The 19,005-nt window shown below is 39.1% G+C and overlaps 2 protein-coding genes across 13 annotated transcripts in view; one reads left to right on the top strand and one right to left on the bottom strand.

The window, feature by feature from the left end:
• Positions 1–19,005, top strand: part of AIG1 (androgen induced 1) — a 301,519-nt gene that overhangs the window by 70,526 nt on the left and 211,988 nt on the right. For all 12 annotated transcript variants that reach the window (XR_010413796.1, XM_064598175.1, XM_045865648.3 and 9 more), the window contains exon 3: positions 10,812–10,913. Coding sequence is in view for 11 of the 12 variants with exons in the window: in XM_064598175.1 (XP_064454245.1) it covers positions 10,812–10,913 (102 nt within the window). In the remaining variant the exon portion in view is untranslated. The remainder of the gene's footprint in view (positions 1–10,811; positions 10,914–19,005) is intronic.
• Positions 13,987–14,554, bottom strand: LOC123836679 (large ribosomal subunit protein eL21-like). Its single transcript, XM_045865657.3, has one exon. The coding sequence runs from the start codon at positions 14,552–14,554 to the stop codon at positions 14,072–14,074; it is 483 nt and encodes a 160-aa protein (XP_045721613.1). The 3' UTR covers positions 13,987–14,071.

Genomic DNA, 19,005 nt, shown 5'->3' on the forward strand with positions numbered 1-19,005 from the left:
AATTCCTGGCAGAAAGAATTGGAAATGCGAAGACCCTGAGGCACGAAAGAGCTTAATGAGTTTCAGGAACAAATGGCCAGTGAGAGCTTAGGGAGCAAGAGAGAATATGGTAGAATCTGAGGTCAGAAAGAAAAGCAGGGGTCAAGTCATATGGGCATTGTCGGAGCTGGGTTTTTATTCTCACATTATTTACTCAGTCAGAAGGGACCATTAAGGACCTAAATGTAGGTAAATATGGATAAATTAAAAATTCTATCACAAAGATTATAGTTGAAGGCTGTGAAAAAAGGCAGAAACATGTACTTTAGAAACTCTCTAAATGCAGATTCTGGTTTTAAGGTAATTTGAGCATAGTGCACGGAGAAAAAAAAACCAATGTAGTGTTACAGCCTCATAATTACAAGTAGAGGAATTCTATGTCACATTTCCAGGAATGAGTACTAGAAACTAACTGCTCTGGAACAAAAGATACTGTAACATTTCAGAGGGGCCTATGCTTTGCTGTGCCTTGCTGAATTTGAGGGTATGGATGAGGGAAGTCAGCTATGAGATCATGTCAGGACTCAGAATCTTCTAGACCTGAAGGGTGGGAAGACAAGAGCCTTGTCAAAACGAGAGAGTCTCGTTGTTGGTGTATAGGAATGCCACTGATTTCTGTACTTTGATCTTATTTCCTGCCACTTTGCTGAATTCCTGTATGAGTCCTAGCAGTTTTGGGGTGGTCTTTTGGGTTTTCCACATAAAGTATCATATCATCTGCAAAGAGTGAGAGTTTGACTTCTTCTTCGCTGATTTGGATGCCTTTGATTTCTTTTTGTTGTCTGATTGCTGTGGCTGGGACTTCTAATACTATGTTGAATAGCAGTGGTGATAGTGGACATCCCTGCCGTGTTCCTGACCTTAGGGGGAAAGCTGTCAGTTTTTCCCCATTGAGGATGATATTCGCTGTGGGTTTTTCATAGATGGCTTTTATGATATTGAGGTGTGTACCCTCTATCCCTATACTCTGAAGAGTTTTGATCAAGAAAGGGTGCTGTAGGGCGCCTGGGTGGCTCAGTTGGTTAAGCGACTGCCTTCGGCTCAGGTCATGATCCTGGAGTCCCGGGATCGAGTCCCACATCGGGCTCCCTGCTCAGCAGGGGGGGGGTCTGCTTCTCCCTCTGCCCTCTTCCCTCTCGTGCTTTCTGTCTCTCATTCTCTCTCTCTCAAATAAATAAATAAAATCGTTAAAAAAAAAAAAAAGAAAGGGTGCTGTACTTTGTCAAATGCTTTTTCTGCGTCTATTGAGAGGATCCTATGTTTCTTGTTCTTTCATTTATTAATGTATTGTATCACATTCATTGATTTGCAGATGTTGAACTAACCTTGCAGCCCAGGGATAAATCCCACTTGGTCGTGGTGAATAATCCTTTTAATGTACTGTTGGATCCTGTTGGCTAGTATTTTGGTGAGAATTTTTGCATCCATGTTCATCAGGAATATTGGTCTATGATTCTCCTTTTTGATGGGGTCTTTGTCTGGTTTGGGGATCAAGGTAATGCTGGCCTCATAAAATGAGTTTGGACGTTTTCCTTCCATTTCTATTTTTGGAACAGTTTCAGAAGAATAGGTATTAATTCTTCTTTAAATGTTTGGTAGAATTCCCCTGGGAAGCCATCTGGCCCTGGGCTCTTGTTTATTGGGAGATTTTTGATGACTGCTTCAATTTCCTTAGTGGTTATAGGTCTGTTCAGGTTTTCTATTTCTTCCTGGTTCAGTTTTGGTAGATGGTACTTTTCTAGGAATGCATCCATTTCTTCCAGGTTATCTAAGTTGCTGGCATAGAGTTGCTCATAATATGTTCTTATAATTGTTTGTATTTCTTTGGTATTGGTTGTGATCTCTCCTCTTTCATTCATGATTTTATTTATTTGGGTCATTTCTCTTTTCTTTGCAATAAGACCAGGGGTTTATCAATCTTATTAATTCTTTCAAAGAACCAGCTCCTAGTTTTGTTGATCTGTTCTACTGTTCTTTTGGTTTCTATTTCATTGATTTCTGCTCTGATCTTTATTATTTCTCTTCTCCTGCTGGGTTTAGGCTTTATTTGTTGTTCTTTCTCCAGCTCCTTTAGGTGTAGGGTTAGGTTGTGTATTTGAGACCTTTCTTGTTTCTTGAGAAAGGCTTTTATTGCTATACACTTTCCTCTAAGGACTGCCTTTGCTGCATCCCAAAGATTTTGAACAGTTGTGTTTTCATTTTCATTTGTTTCCATGAATTTTTTTAGATCTTCTTTAATTTCCTGGTAGAAGAAAGAGAAATTAAGGAGTCGATCCCATTTACAATTGCACCCAAAACCATAAAATACCTAGGAATAAATCTAACCAAAGAGGCAAAGAATCTGTACTCAGAAAACTATAAAATACTCATTAAAGAAATTGAGGAAGACACAAAGAAATGGAAAAACGTTCCATGCTCGTGGATTGGAAGAACAAATATTGTGAAGATGTCAATGCTACGTAGAGCAATCTACACATTTAATGCAATCCCTATCAAAATACCATCCACTTTTTTCAAAGAAATGGAACAAATAATCCTAAAATTTGTATGGAACCAGAAAAGACCCCGAATAGCCAGAGGAATGTTGAAAAAGAAAAGCAAAGCTGGCGGCATCACAATTCTGGACTTCAAGATCTATTACAAAGCTGTCATCATCAAGACAGTATGGTACTGGCACAAAAACAGACACATAGATCAATGGAACAGAATGGAGAGCCCAGAAATGGACCCTCAAATCTATGGTCAACTAATCCTCGACAAAGCAGGAAAGAATGTCCAATGGAAAAAAGTCTCTTCAACAAATGATGTTGGGAAAATTGGACAGCCACATGCAGAAGAATGAAACTGGACCATTTTCTTATACTACACACAAAAATAGACTCAAAATTGTTGAAAGACCTCAGTGTGAGACAGGAGTCCATCCAAATCATTGAGGAGAACACAGGCAGCAACCTCTTTTACCTCAGCCACAGCAACTTCTTCCTAGAAACATCACCAAAGGCCAGGGAAGCAAGGGCAAAAATGAACTATTGGGACTTCATCAAGATAAAAAGCTTTTGCACAGCAAAAGAAACAGTCAACAAAACCAAAAGACAACTGACAGAATGGGAGAAGATATTTGCAAATTACATATCAGATAAAGTGCTAGTATCCAAAATCTATAAAGAACTTTCCAAACCCAACACCCAAAGAACAAATAATCCAATCAAGAAATGGGCAGAAGACATGAACAGACATTTTTCCAAAGAAGACATCCAAATGGCCAACAGACACATGAAAAAGTGCTCAACATCGCTCGGCATCAGGGAAATCCAAATCAAAACCTCAATGAGATACCACCTCACACCAGTCAGATTGGCTAAAATCAACAAGTCAGGAAACGACAGATATTGGCAGGGATGAGGAGAAAGGGGAACCCTCCTACTCTGTTGGTGGGAATGCAAGCTGGTGCAGTGACTCTGGAAAACAGTATGGAGATTCCTCAAAAAGTTGAAAATAGAGCTACCATATGATCCAGCAATTGCACTACTGGGTATTTACCCCAAAGATACAAATGTAGTGATCCGAAGGGGTACATGCACCCCAATGTTTATAGCAGCAATGTCCACAATAGCCAAACTATGGAAAGAGCCAAGATGTCCATCAACAGATGAATGGATAAAGAAGATGTGGTATATATATATACAATGGAATATTATGCAGCCATCAAAAGGAATGAAATCTTGCCATTTGCAATGATGTGGATGGAACTGGAGGGTATTATGCTGAGCGAAATAAGTCAATGAGAGAAAGACATGTATCATATGACCTCACTGATATGAGGAATTCTTAATTTCAGGAAACAAACTGAGGGTTGCTGGAGTGGTGGGGGGTGGGAGAGATGGGGTGGCTGGGTGATAGACATTGGGGAGGGTATGTGCCATGGTGAGCACTGTGAATTGTGTAAGACTGTTGAATCACAGACCTCTGAAACAAATAATACATTATATGTTAAAAAAAAAAGTAGAAAGGCAAAAATGAAGGGGGGGAATCGGAGGGGGAGACAAACCATGAGAGACTATGGACTCAGAAACTTACTGAGGGTTCTAGAGGGGAGGGGGGTGGGGGGATGGGTTAACCTGGTGATGGGTATTAAAGAGGGCATGTATTGAATGGAGTATTGGGTGTTATACGCCAACAATGAATCATGGAACACTCCATCAAAAACTAATGACGTAATGTATGGTGATTAACATAACAATAAAATTTTTTTTTAAAGTAGAAATTTCAGAAATAGATCCAAATAAATAAAGGAATTTAGTATATGAAAAATGAGAGAGTCTCTCTCTGCTTGGGGACCATCAGAGACAAAGCCAGCTAGCATCCAAAACACACAACTTATTCTCATGCTTTGTGTGTTTGGAAGGAGAAAGCACAATGGGAAACATGTCTACACATTACCTCTCAGCAAATATTACCATGGAAAAAAGTGATGGGAAAAAAGTCATGACAAGGAAATCTGGAAGCAAAGTAATAGAGCTCAAAACAGAATTCAATTTTTTTTCCAATAGGTATTTGGTAAAGTCTGAGTACTAATAGATTAGTTTTTAAAGGAAAAGTGATTTCATAGGATCATGTCATCTTGAAGCTGAAGACTTTAAAGATGTATTCATTTATTTCCTCCTTCCCTCCTTCAACAGTGGATGTTTGAGATATGCTAAATGGCCTTTATAGACTAATCTATAGATAAGTGACTTTTCTCTTTGACCTCCTTCATGGTATATTTCTCTGCAACATCCTTTGGGCTCTAATCGGTTTTACTAAATTCCAAAGAATTCCCCACTGATCAGTAAAGCTTCTTCTTAGAAGTGGACTAAAGCTGATTAACTTCAACTTCTACTGGATACCATATAAGAGACTCTTTACAGAAGGAGACAAAGTGTGAATCCAGGTTTTTTTTTTGCATTCATTTCTAATTGTTCCAGGGGTTCAAACGAAGCCTCAATGACTAGCTGTAACACAAGTACTTCATCTGGGAAGCTTGAAGGACTGGAAAGCCCCTGAGCTCCTTCTACTCTCAGTTCAAGTACAGTATTCTGGGCCTGGCAGCTGAGAAGCAGCAGGTGCATGCTGAGAAATAGCTGGCCACAATTGTGGAATGTTTCAGTGGTACTTTGCCTGTCCAAGGGAACCTATTTTTGTTTCATATTCATGCCCTGGTAGCAGAGTTCAAACTTATTTTGGGTTTGCTGATGACCATACTATCAAGAGGATATCAGTGCATGAAGCCAAGAAGCCACCATCTGTGCTGTGTTTCTATCTCAAGAATTATTTAGAAGGCTGATTATTCAGTTGCCTGGGCCTCTTGACCTTCTAGTATTACACTAAGAAAGACAACTAACACTTTCTTGAAAGTCACTTCACTTTTAATAACCCACAGAATTCCCTCAATATATGGTAAGGGTGAAAGGACTGATCACATTCCACCAGTAAGTACTGACACCAAAATGCTCTCCATATGGTAGGGACACCATGAATGATCATTTATGGTGAGCAGAAATTAGCTCTCCACAGTGGTGTGCTAGTCAATAATTAACAGCTGGCTCTACAAGGAAAAAATACCTGATTTGTAGCATTCGCTGATTTCCATAGCTGAATAGTAAGAACAGCTTGATAAGCTCAAAAACTTAGATGAGATGGAAAAATTCCGCAAAAGGCAAAAGTGACTAAAACTGAGTCATAAAGTTTTAGTTTTGAACTAAAAACTCTTCTCCAGAGAAAGAAGAAACCCTGAGAAATTTATATCTAATAAAAAAATTGAATTCACAATTAAATCTTCTCATGAGAAAACTTACAAGTCCAGATAGCTCCCCTAGAGAAGCCTATCACTTTATACGCAACTAATGAGTCACTGAGCACTACACTAAAAACTGATGATGTACTATATGTTGGCTCATTGAATTTAAATTAAAATAATTACCCCAAAGATACAGATGTAGTGAAAAGAAGGGGCACATGCACCCCAGTATTCATAGCAGCAATGTCCACAGTAGCAAAACTGTGGAGGGAGATGAGATGTCCTTGAACAAGTGAACGGATAAAGAAGATGTGGTTCATATATACAATAGAATATTACTCAGCCATCAGAAAGGATGAATACCTACCATTTGCATCAATGCTAAGCATCGGCCTACAACTTATTGGTCCCTGGAAGAAATGCTTTTTTCTTTCTTTCAGGGGAGATGAGGAAAGTTAGAGAGTGGGAACCAGACGGCAAAAGGAGATTGGGGATTTTCGGGGATTTTGAAGCTTAAAATGAATTGTGTGAAGGAAAGGGGTTTTGTTATGTTATGCTTTCCTTTTGACACACTGTCTCTATTTTTATAAAGGTGGTATGTGGAAACCTTCTAGAAGGGGTTATTTAGGACTCAAAGAAATAGGTGATGGCCCAAAACACATCTATACAAATTTGTGCCATATCTCATTGCCATGGGTTTCTCGGTTCTGAGAAAGGACTCATACTAGCTCAGGGATCTGAGGAAATATCTCACATTCACCAAAGTCAAGAGTGAAGAATCCTTAAGTCATCATCATAATAAATCACCCAAATCACAAACCACAAACATTTTTTTTCTAAAAAGAAGGAAATGGAGCATCTACACCAGGAAACACAACAAGAAAGAAAACAGAAACTCCCTGAAAGAAACCAAGCGTGAACTGCCATGTGCAATGAAATAAATCTTGCCAGATGACCCCACATACTCATACAGCTTCACAATTCGAGTTTTCATAGTAAAACACAAAATGGAACTGACCCTGAAATGTGGCCAACAACTTCAGCCTTTCCTCCCCACCACCTGCAGGAAGATCCTGAAACAGATGCTGTGAAATTCAGCCTGATCTTCACCCCATATGCTGGTTCTCAAGAGGGAGCAACAGGGAGATTTTCCTCTTCTCATGAACACATCCTCAGGTGGGAAACTTTGCCCCATGTCTTCCCTCCAGCAAGGCTACTAAATTTAGTTCTGCTGGGAAATTATCATGTGGTTTCATTCATATGTGGAACATAAGGAATAGCAAGGAGGACCACAGAGGAAGGGAGGGAAAATTGAAGGGGAAGAAATCAGAGAGGGAGACAAATCATGAGAGAATCTGGGATACGGGAACCAAACTGAGGGTTAGAGAAGGCAGAGGGATGTGGGGTGGGGTAACTGGGTGATGGGCATTAAGGAGGGCACATGTGGTGATGAGCACTGGGTGTTACATGCAACTAATGAATCGTTGAACACTCCATCAAAAACTAATGATGTACTGTATATTGGCTAACAGAACATAATAAAAAAAAGTTGAAAAAAAAGAGAAGCATATTAAATAGGTAAGGAGGAAATAATACCAACCTTGGACAGAGTCCCTTGAAAAATAGAGGGGGGAGCTTTTCCCAGTTTATTGTTTGAGGCCACCATTTTCCTGTCACCAAGATTAGAAGAAGACATGAGAAAATAAAACTAACTATGGATTGATATACTGTATAAATGAAGACGGGAGAAAAACTCTTAACAAAATAGTGGCAAGTCAAATCCAGCAATATATAAAAATGATAATACATAATGACCAAGTATTTTTTTTTTAAAGATTTTATTTATTTATTTGAGACAAAGAGAATGAGAGAGACAGAGAGCACATGACGGGGGGAGGGTTAGAGGGAGAAGCAGGCTCCCCGCCAAGCAGGGAGCCCGATGCGGGACTCGATCCCGGGACTCCAGGATCATGACCTGAGCCGAAGGCAGTTGCTTAACCGACTGAGCCACCCAGGCGCCCCCATAATGACCAAGTATTAAAGGTTGGTTTAAAAATTTATATAATTCATCATATTAACCAAATAAAGGAAAAGAACTATCTGGTCACCTGAGGTTATACAGTAAAATTATCTGAAAAAATTCAGCACTTGTCCATTACATACCTAAATGAAGGATAGGGGAGATTCTCCTCAATGTGATAAAACATCTAAGAAAAACCTGCAGCTAATATCAAACTTAAATGTTAAAAGACTGGACACCTTCCTAAGAGCAAAGAAAGCAAGGGTGCTCTCTGCTCATCACTTCTAGTCCACACTGTGCTGAAGTTTGTAGGTTGTGCAGTTAAGAAAAGAAAAAGAAGTAAACGACATATACATTGTAAAGGAAGAAGAAAAGCTGTCTTTATTTGCAGATCACATACATATAAAAATCTAAAATAATTTATGAAAGAACTACTCAAACTATGTGAATTTAGCCAAGCTAGAGGACACAGCGTCAATAAACTAGTCATTTGTACTTTTATAGACGAGTAACAAAATGTAAAAACAAATTCAGTACTATCTACAGTAACATACAAAAGCATGAAATGTTTCATAATAGATTAAAAAAATTATATGTGCAAGATCTGTCAACTGAAAACTACAAACTGAAAAACCAAAGATCTGCATGAATGGAGGCATCAATGATGTTCCTGGGCCAGAAGACGCAGTATTGTGAAGATGTCATTTCAACCCAGATTGAATATATTGATTCAGTATGGTCGTAATCAGAATTCTAGGAGGATATTTTTGTAGAAATTAGCAAGCTGAGATTCTAAGATTTAAATGGAAATGCAAAGGACTTAAAATAGCCGAAACAATTTGGAAAAGAAGAGTGGAAGCATATGGTAAGCAGAATTCTAAGGTGGCCCCACAATTGCATCCCATGTGGTGCAGGCCTGTTTAATCCCCTCCCCTTGAGTGTGGGAGGGGACCTGTGAATGTGATGGGACATCACCCCTGGTTGGGTTACATTATATGGCGTAGGTGAAGGGGTTCCCACCTATGGCTCCATCCAGGACTAAAGTAGCTTCGTGCTTGTGTGTGGAGTCCCAGACTAAATGTAAAACTGGTCCTCACCTTCAGAAACAGATACATCTTAACCACCTCACAGGTCAAGGGGTGTACACATTGATTGTGCGGTCAACCCTCTAGGTCAGACCCAGGAAGGAGGTCCACACAGGCCGTGAGGCATACTTGTGTCTTTTTGAAGAGGAAATTCCAGGATTATTGTTGCCCAGGATATGGTATAGAAAAGTAGGTGGAGACTCTGGGTAGACCAGCCATTTGGCTGAGTGACTGCCTCACTCCATGTCAGGGGCAGAGGCTCGAGGTGGCTGGAGGACCTTCCAAAGTCGACATCTCAGACTTTAATGTGGATATGAGTGACCCCAGGATCTTATTAAAAATGCAGAATCAGAACATATCAGGACAGGACCTGGCATTCCACACATCTAACAAGCTCTCAGGTGACATGGGAGCTGCTGATCCTTGGGACTGCATTTTGAGTTGTGATGCTGTAAAGTTTGGCACCCGGGTCTGAGGGCAGGTAATATTGATACTCAGTACATTTGAAGTCTGTAGTGGAATGAATAAACCAAAGTTGTGAGTAATTTCAAATTACTCATTGCACTAATGATAGTTAACATTAAGCTAACAATGTTTTTTTTTTCCTTCTTGTGCATTTATCAACTGAGTGAAAATAGTTGACCCAAAAGCAGGATAAATAACTGGAGACCCCAATCCAGGATTGAAACTATGTGTGTAATCTATGGTTGCCTCTTGTAATCATCTTTCAATATGCTTTATGAAATGAGAAATGTTCATAACATCTTAGGTTTTAAGGGTGAAGCATACTACACTTTTCATACTACAATTACCCATATCATAACTGACATACTTGGAAAAGAACTTTGGAACCCTTCTGATTACTAGCTTGTGCTGGGAGTTTTATGAAAAGAGGCATTAAAATATTTACTACTTTTATTAATAAAATGCGGGGGTATGGATGACTTACAAGATAAAATTGTTTCTGCTTAATATTCATCTGCATTTTATCGCTCTGTAGCATTTATTATAAGACGTAACTCTGCAGAGACTTTGATCTCTCTCTCTCTGGGCTAGTTGCCTTCTCCATGCCACATTTATTGACTATGTACACAAGCATTTGCGTTTTCTTTATAATTCTATCCTGAAGGTTAAGACCCTGGACCATCCGTTTCTTTATTTTATCTGAACTTCTGTCACCATTAGTTTGAAGAAAAGAGAAAAAATTGAGTACTGTACTCTCTTTGGTTGGTTATGTTGCTGATGGGTCAAAACAAACCTTGGGAACCCAGATGAACATGTAAGTTATTCCAGGAGAATTAAGATTCTTCCTTTGTGTTTCATACACTCTGCTTTCAATGCAGGCAAAGCCCCTGCTTAGGCTATATAAATTAATACATTTGCAGGAAATGTGACTTCGGGACATTTTACATAGCAGTGATTTTAATGCTGTTAGTGGTGAAATGGAAACTTGAGAATGTGAAGATTAATTTAAACCACATGATGGGTTCAAGGAAAATACACTACAGTTTCTTGAATGTGTGCTGACTCTGTAGAGTGGGGAATGGGATCCAAAAAACCACCAGTGAACTTTTAAACCCTCTTGAGAGGATTCAAACCAACACAATTAGCCCTCGAAGGGAGCTGTTCCAAATGACAGACAGATCATTTCTCTCTCCCTCAGAAACAGATCCCTTTGCCTAAGAGAACGCAGTAGGGAGACCAAGGAAGGAAGAAGGACCCCACGCATTACCACCAATGGAGTGAAGTTAGAAATCCCTTTCCAGTCATTCGCTGGTTTACTGATTCATCTTTCACTCTAGATTACAGTTCTGCTGGGTTTTTTGAACAATGGATAACCAACGCATTGTATATCGTGAATTTGAAATAAAGGATTTCTTTTCCCTTCCAGTTCGTGGTAGCGGTCTTCTGGATCATTTATGCCTATGACAGAGAGATGATTTACCCGAAGTTGCTTGATAATTTTATCCCAGGGTGGCTGAATCACGGAATGGTAAGTGGACTAAAACAAATAATTTCCTTTCATTAAAAAAAAAATCTATTAAAGAGCTATTTTCTAATTCGGGCTTTCCACAGAATGTACCTAACTGGCTGTGCAATGAGGGGGATTATGAGAGATTGTAATTAGAGGAGAATACCGAATGTCAATAAAAACATCTTCCCATGAAACTGAGTCACTATTAAAACTATGTAGTAGATGAATCCACAGTTTACAAGGTGTCGGTGTTGTTGGATAATACAACTAGCTCATTGTATGGATGAATTTAATTTCTGTGCCATTCAAAGACTTGTCCCCTACTGGAGCCTAAGGACCTAGTCCCACCTGTACAAACTATTGAGGCTCCATTGTTCCTCCATCTCACGTCAGGATATTGTGTTGGAAGTAACTACAGCACTGGGAGAATTGGCCCCAGAGGAGCAGCAAGACTGTTATTTTCCCTGGGAGATCTGCTGCAGGCATTGGAAGTGTCCTTGGCAGGGGGTGCCCATTGGAGGGCATTTGCCTGGGGCGCCCAGCTCTTTCCCTTCTTCTCAGTCTGATTCCTTCTGATGCTCTAGCCATGGTGTTGCCTTCCCATGTTTCAAATCAAATATTTTGGATGGTTTGCCTGTCACCTCACAAGACTTAAAGATATATTTTCTGCAGAGAAATTTTGAATTGTCTTCCCTGTCCACTTCTGGAATTGAGCACTTTTGTTATTAACTAAGAAGCCTGCATTTTTTTGGTTACAGCAATTTTTAGAATACATCACTGGGGGCTCCCCATGAAAGGGGTAACCCATCAGAGAAATTATAGGGGCACGAAGAGCTAGACCTCACACATCATATGTCCAAAATAAGTTTCCTTTCTACCCCCAATTTTGGTATATTTTGAGAAAAGTGGTGTGTACTAACAAACAAACATTACTGTACTGAGGGGCTTTGATTAATTCTTTCCTAAGCCAACACATCAAAAGTGGCACGGCTCAAACAACTGGCATTTTCTTTGAGTCCAGTTAGAGCCACGCTGTTGAAGGATTAACATGGCACCTCTGGTCTAGTTCCAAACAAATAAGCTGGGTCTTGTCAGATTCATTTTACCATCTTTGGGGCTTGATGTGGCTACTCTGTGCCTCTCCAACTTTTGACTTTTCTTGAACGTGAAAAGCCTTTGCATAACCCTGTGTCCGCAATCTTCTACCCTCAATGCCCTTCCCATTCTTTACCGGGGAACCCCTGCTCACCCTACTAGCTTCTGTAACATCTCTCAGAAGTCATGGAACACTACACCAAAAACTAATGATGTAATGTATGGTGATTAACATAACATAATAAAAAATTAATTAATTAATTAATTAATTTTTAAAAAGAAGTCTCTCTTCACCCCCACAGGCCAGGTTAGCTCTCCTGTCAGGCTCGCAAAGCACCTTCAAATCTCCGTCAGACATGTGTGTATCCCTCACACAAGTGTTACTTCCTAGGGCAAACAGCAGACTTCCAGCCCCGAGCAGTCCGCCCACCCACCTGGCATGTAGTGGGATCAATGCCTATTTGTTAGATTGATGCATGAATTCAGTATACAGTCGTCCCCCCACTCCCCGCCTTATCTGAGAGGGATCTGTTCCAAAATCCCCAGTGGATGCCTGAAACCGAGGACAGTACCATACTGTGTTTTTTCCTGTACATACATACCTATGATAAAGTTTAGCTTATAAATTAGGCCCAGTAAGAAATTAACAACAAGAGGAGGGCCTTCACTGGGAACCAGTGGTCGCATCATGCACTCTAGGAATACAGACCTTAACTGTTTGGCCTGTCGTCGACATCCCTCAAATGCACAACATTACCCTTAGGCCAGAGAATAAATCACAACCTTAGCAGATGTAGGTGCTACTTAACGTTTCAAACGAATGGTTTCTAAGTACTGATGAAGCCATTAGAACGATAACTTGACTCTTAAGAATTTCCCCTGGATTCACTTTGATAGGATATAATTCTCACTCGTGGAGACAAACACTACTTAGAAATTCAAGGAGAATTTGAGTGACACAGATATTTCGGAAAGGGAAAAGATAAATGAATCAACATGTCAAATCCTCTAAGATAATAAGAGCTCAACAGAGTCTTTCTTAATGAACTTCGTCCGTTAGTAGAGATGAATGACCATTTCTTTGGTTTTCTTCATGTTCCAGTTCGTGATTCCAGAATTACTAACAAAGAAGTTGCATATGGTGGCTGAGGAATATTTTGCAATATTAATTTGCATTACTCTAAATTTGTATATATGTGACTTTAAATAGGATGTTGATTCTTTAGATTGGCTGTTAAAATATGAACACTAACTGCTGGAATCATGAATAATATAATTTTTATAAAAATGTGAAAAATTATTTATGAAATACTAATAAATCAGATAAGCATTTTCAACTTTAAATTTTATTTGAAAGTTTAATAATTATCATTTGTATTTTAATTTTAATAAATGATTTTCAATATTTAATTTTAAAAGTATGAAAATAATTCAACTAAAGCTTTTTACATTCACTTGAATGTTCATATTTTGATGAAAACATTCAAATTGTGTATACTTTGATTATAATTACATTTTATTTTTAATTAATGCCTTAGATTAATACTATCAGTAGAGCTTAAATTTTTGGAAAATTTCCATTATAACAACATATTCAGTGAATTTGCTGAAATGAAGGTGAGAAAATAAAATTTTGGAATATTTATTTTGGAATATTTATATTTATATTATATTAAATAATATAATTTTATAATTTACAAATTTGTAATTTATAAATATATAAGCCTTTATTTTATTACTCATACAATCATATATTTTTTTATTTTGTTTTATAAAATATGTATCTAACAATGTAGGAGGATAGAACATATTTTATTTAATATTTTACTAGCTTATTTTTTAACTTTTAAGTATTTCTGCCCATGGATGGTTTATGGCCCTTTAGGCCTTTTGCTATTGCCTATCTAAATCTGTATAGCTACAAGAATTCCAAGAGAGAATGTACCCTGTTTTGTTTTTTGGGGGTTTTTTTTGACACAAAGTTTGCTTTAAATATTTTTGGGGGGAAAGGACACCACACTTCTGCTCAATTAAAAGAAACATTTTTACAGTCTTGAGGTCTTTTATTTTCTTTACATTTATCATGCCATGAATTCATAGGGAATGGGTTCCAGCAGTTCGGGCTCCTTTCCATTGGTTCTCACAAAGTATGTTTCTCTGGGTGGGGCAGGCTGGCGCTTCAGTTGAACCCGAGTACCTTTCTCTTTGGCTTCCTTCTTTTTCTGATCATTTTCCTTCACACGCTTTAGGAAACTATCTCGGCTCTTTGAGTGTTTAATATGCTCAATGAGTACATTAATTCTCTTGGCAAGAATCTTGCCCTTAACTTGTTTGTTTACAACAATGCCAACAGCATGCTGAGTAACATTGTAGACGCTTCCAGTTTTGCCATGGTAACATTTGTGGGGCATTTCTTTTTGAACAGTGCCCATTCCCTTGATGTCCACAATATCACCTTTCTTATAGATTCGCATGTATGTGGCCAAAAGAACAACTCCATGTTTTCTAAAAGGTCTAGAGAACATATAGCAGGTACCTCTCCTCTTTCCCTTTGTGTTGGTCATTTTGGCAAATTACTGGAAGATGGCGGTTCCGGCCGAAAGGCGAATGTACCCTGTTCTTATGTGTAGAATCACACTTACTGTTTGAAGAGTCTCAACATAATCTCCTGGGCTCCAGAGGCCTGATGCGGTTTATAAGTCTGTCATGGCACCATTTCAGAAGACATCACCAAGTTAGTCTTGAATTTACAGCACTCATCTGCCCAGCACAAAACAGGCATGAAAGGAAACTTACAGGATTTTAAATTCACAGGACTTTCCTTTTGATTTACTCTACCCATAAGTTGGACGTGACTGTAACTAAAGGAAACTATCCTATTTCTTCCTTTCTATTGTTTACCTCTATTCTCTCAGCAAGCAATCTTAGAGAAGAGGAAATGGGTAAATAAATGAGTTGTTAACAGTAATACAACCTTGCTATGTAACTGCTAACTTCTTTCCAGGCTCTATTAAAATAGCACTTGCACACACACACTATTTTAGTTTATTATAATTAAAAATATAAACCTATAAAATATAATATATTTTACTGGAGTCACTTTAATATCCAAAAATCAAAAACTGCTCTATCCTTTCAGCCCTATTTATTTTTTGTATTTCCAGCAATCTGAACAGCACCTGACGCCCATTAGGCATTCACTAGGTGTTGGTCATTAAAAGGGTATTTACATGTTTGTTTTTGAAACTTGGAAGAATGTTGGGGTGCCTGGGTGGCTCAGTCGGTTAAGTGTCCCACTCTTGATTTCGGCTCAGGGTCCTGAGATTAAGCCCCGTGTGCTTAAGATTCTCTTTCTCCCTCTCCCTCTGCCCCTCCCACACACATACCCCCACTTGTGCATGTTCATTTTCTCTCTAAAAAAAAAAAAACTTGAAAGAATGCCATGTTTATATTTATATCCTCTACCACCTTTCTATCCTCAGTCCACTGATAATAAGACAAGAGAAAACTAGAGATATCAGCAAAATGAATCACTTTGCAAAACATAATGCTAATGGTCATGGATAGTTGTGGTTGGGGTCCGCATGGCTGCAACCTGTGGGAGCTGAGCTTTGATTCAATTCAATCTAGCAAACATTTATTTTCAATAAGACCTATGAAATGCAAAGCACCCTGCTAGGCACTGTGGGGTTATAGGATGAGAAAAATACTTGCACTTTTAAAGGATAGAAATGGCCTGTTGGAGGTGGAGGAAGGTGAGTAGGAAAACAATTCTACAAGCCAACAGAGTGGTCTCCCGTAGGCTGTGTTCACTCTGACAACGAGAAGCACTATTGTTATTCTGGCCTGTTTCTTGGCTGCAAAAATAGATCCCTGAACCTTTCTCTTCTGCTCATTATAAGTTTAAAGCACTGTCAATGGAGTAAGTATACATTAAAAGCAATAAATAAATAAATATTTAAACTCTAGAAAGATTGCTGATTCTCAGCGATGCTATAACAGGAAAAACCAACAATGAGACAGTGTCTCTGCTTAGCGAAGACCTAATTAATGTTTATAAAATGCCTTGAGAATGCCAAGCACTGCAGAAGTTTGGATATTATTATTATTATCACAGATCTTTAAGCATACATGACCTAGATATTCTTATAATCACAGCAGTTGTTAATTCCCCATATAATTTATAAGGAGATAAAAAAATAAGCCCACCTCTCTTCATGCTTGATTTGTCAGTTGTTCTTGTTATATGTAACTGATCCTCAAGAGAACTTTAATTTAGGCAACTATTTATTCTGTTCAATATTATTTTGACATTTGGTAATTACTAAAGTTTTTGTACATCTGTCTTTCCCAGAAGAGAAGGCATTAAATACTGCTTGGATGATCATTGGTTTTGTAGGAACACAGAGTTGATGTTATTCTTCTGTTAAATAACACAACTTATGGAAAGTTTCCAGTTCTGGGCCACACAGACGATGCATTTCGTGATCTGTGGAGTCTGTGCCACCCTGATACTAGATATTTGACAAAATAAGCTGTTGGTCACGAGAAGGCTATCTTCTTTTTCATATGAAAAAAACTGACCTTTATTATTTTCCCAATATATTCTAAAGTAACTGGAAGATATCTGGAAATTTTCAAAAATAAAAGTAAGACTGGAACAGAGGTCAGAAATTTCTTGGAAACCACTTTCTAAGACTCCCAATGGACCTCCCAAAGAAAACAAATAAGACCCCAAAGACCCAGGAATGAGAAGGAGAGTTCCATCCACAGTGAGGCAGATACTTTCAGAGTTACTGCATACGATTCTCATTTCATTTTACAGATCATAGCATTCTCCGTGTGAATTTCCATTTGCTCAGTCTCACCTTCTCAGTAAGGCCCACTCTGAGCAGCCTATTAGGTATTGCCAGCTACCGCCATGTCCCCGGAGTCCCCTTACCCTGCTCTTTGTCCCCCTGGTGGTACTTAACCATCCTTGACATATCTGGTTTTACTTACATGCTGTATTTATGGCTTATTGTCCATCTCCTTCTGCTAGAATATAATTTTCATAAGGGCAGAGGTCTTTGTTTCAGTTACTCATCTATCCCAAGCACTTCAAACAGTGCCTCTACACAATGGAAATCAATGAGTATTTGTTGCATAGATGAGTGAATTTTACCAATATTCTACGTCCGTGTTTTCTCTTGTCCTTTTTTTTTCTACTCTCTTTTCCTTTTCGTAATAGTTGACAGAGAATGCAACCCCAAACCATTCACTTCTTTCCTAACTTGTATTTTACTTCACTCTTCAATCTCAGCTGCACTGCAATAAAATCTTACATACATGGCCTGCTATCCGCTCTGAGGGTCTTATTGGTTGGTACATACCAAATTGCTGCCACTGCCTGAGAAGGCCTGAAATGATGTCCAAAGAACACAGTGTGGTCCCTGGAACATCTGAGAGTTACAGGCCAAGTAAATAGAAATGCCTAGGTCAAATTTATTGGAAAGCATTTCCACATATTGATTATTTTATCTGATTATTAGTTCTTTTCTCTCTAGGGTAATAGACCATGGCTTTTTAAAGCAATTTTCTGACATCACAAATTCCACTGTAGAACTAATTTTCCATGTAAGGATAGAATTCAAGGCTAATACTATTTGGCTTACACTCTGCCCTTTTTCTTGCTACACTGAAGAGATGAGCAGGCCCAGCAGTAGTTTGAGTTCATCAAAAGGTCTATAAATTATATTCAGATATTTTGGGGTCAGCAAAACCCAAAGTGTGGTTTATTCAAGTTCTTTTACCCCTAATCCTTAAATCCATAGATATTTCAAAGTAAACTTCATTCATATGTTTCCCATTCATGTGCCCTCAGTTCTTCGTAGCTGGGGGAGAGGTGGGGCCAGGCCCAAAGGTGTTGTCTCAGGAACTGGCTTCCTCCTTCATTACCACAAACAGATCATTCATTAGCCACAGACCCAGCTCCTTGGCAGAAGTCCATCACTATATCCTTTCCAGTTCCCTTTTAATTGAAGCTCCAACCTCAGCAAGCATCAGTGATAGCTGCCAAAGAAAGTGAAGTGGAAAAACAAAGCTGCATTTTCTATCATAGAGGCACAGAATCCTAACATCTTAAAACTTGGGAAGTGTTTCTAAAGACCATCTGGTCCATACACCATGTGATACCTCAGTTCCCTGAACAATATCTTGCCAAATTCCCTTTCAGCCTTTACTTGAGCATCTCTAATGATGGAGCTTCAACAGTGGACCAGGACCATGGGGTTTTCAGCTGAAGGAAGATTCTCATAAGGAACTGAACCTTCTGTTTTTTCCTCCAGTTCAAATCCGCCCAGTCCATTCATCCATTCTGCAGGATTCAAATAACCACCTGTCTCTCCTCTTCATGTTCTCTTCCAGGGGGATCTCACTCTTCCCCATAACTTCAGTCTCTCTTATATGTGGGTCATTCCAAGTCTGTACTTCCTGGTCCAACTTCTAAAGGGCATCACACTCAGCATTTGACACAAGGACCTTGAGATGAACATACTGAAACAAATTCATCACATTAACCCCTCCCCTCATCTTGTTACTCCTCTCATGTTGCCACTTCAGTAATGGCAGAAGCATCTAAAATCTCCTCTTTCTACCACATTCCTCACAGTTAGTTGACAAGTCCTACTAGATGTACCTCCAAAGTAGCTCCCAAACCTGCCCCAGCCTCCTCCACCATCCCGGCTTTAGTTCAAGGCTTCATCATCAGCCAACTGAACTGAGGCAACAGGCTCTCTCTTATCTCCCCACCTCCCCACTCCCTCCTCACCAGAACTTTCTCCACACTGCTGCCTCAGTTACCTTTCTAGAAGACCTGAAGTTCTGATGGCTCCTTGCTCCATCCCTTTCTCAGACACCACCTGTGAGTGAAGCGGTCCTGAGTCTCCGAGGTATCTGAGTGGGTCGCTTCTCCCTGCACTCAGAACACTTTGTCCCGACACCTAGGATTTCACTTATCACATTGTTTGATTAGTAT

This window comes from Mirounga angustirostris, unplaced genomic scaffold (genome assembly GCF_029215605.1).
Source record: "Mirounga angustirostris isolate CCGP_5_RB_7025 unplaced genomic scaffold, mMirAng1.0.hap1 SCAF_8, whole genome shotgun sequence".
Taxonomy (NCBI): domain Eukaryota; kingdom Metazoa; phylum Chordata; class Mammalia; order Carnivora; family Phocidae; genus Mirounga; species Mirounga angustirostris.

What these genes read in the sequence shown, in the direction of transcription:
- LOC123836679 (XM_045865657.3), bottom strand. Translation starts at nt 14,554, where the DNA reads ATGACCAACACAAAGGGAAAGAGGAGAGGTACCTGCTATATGTTCTCT.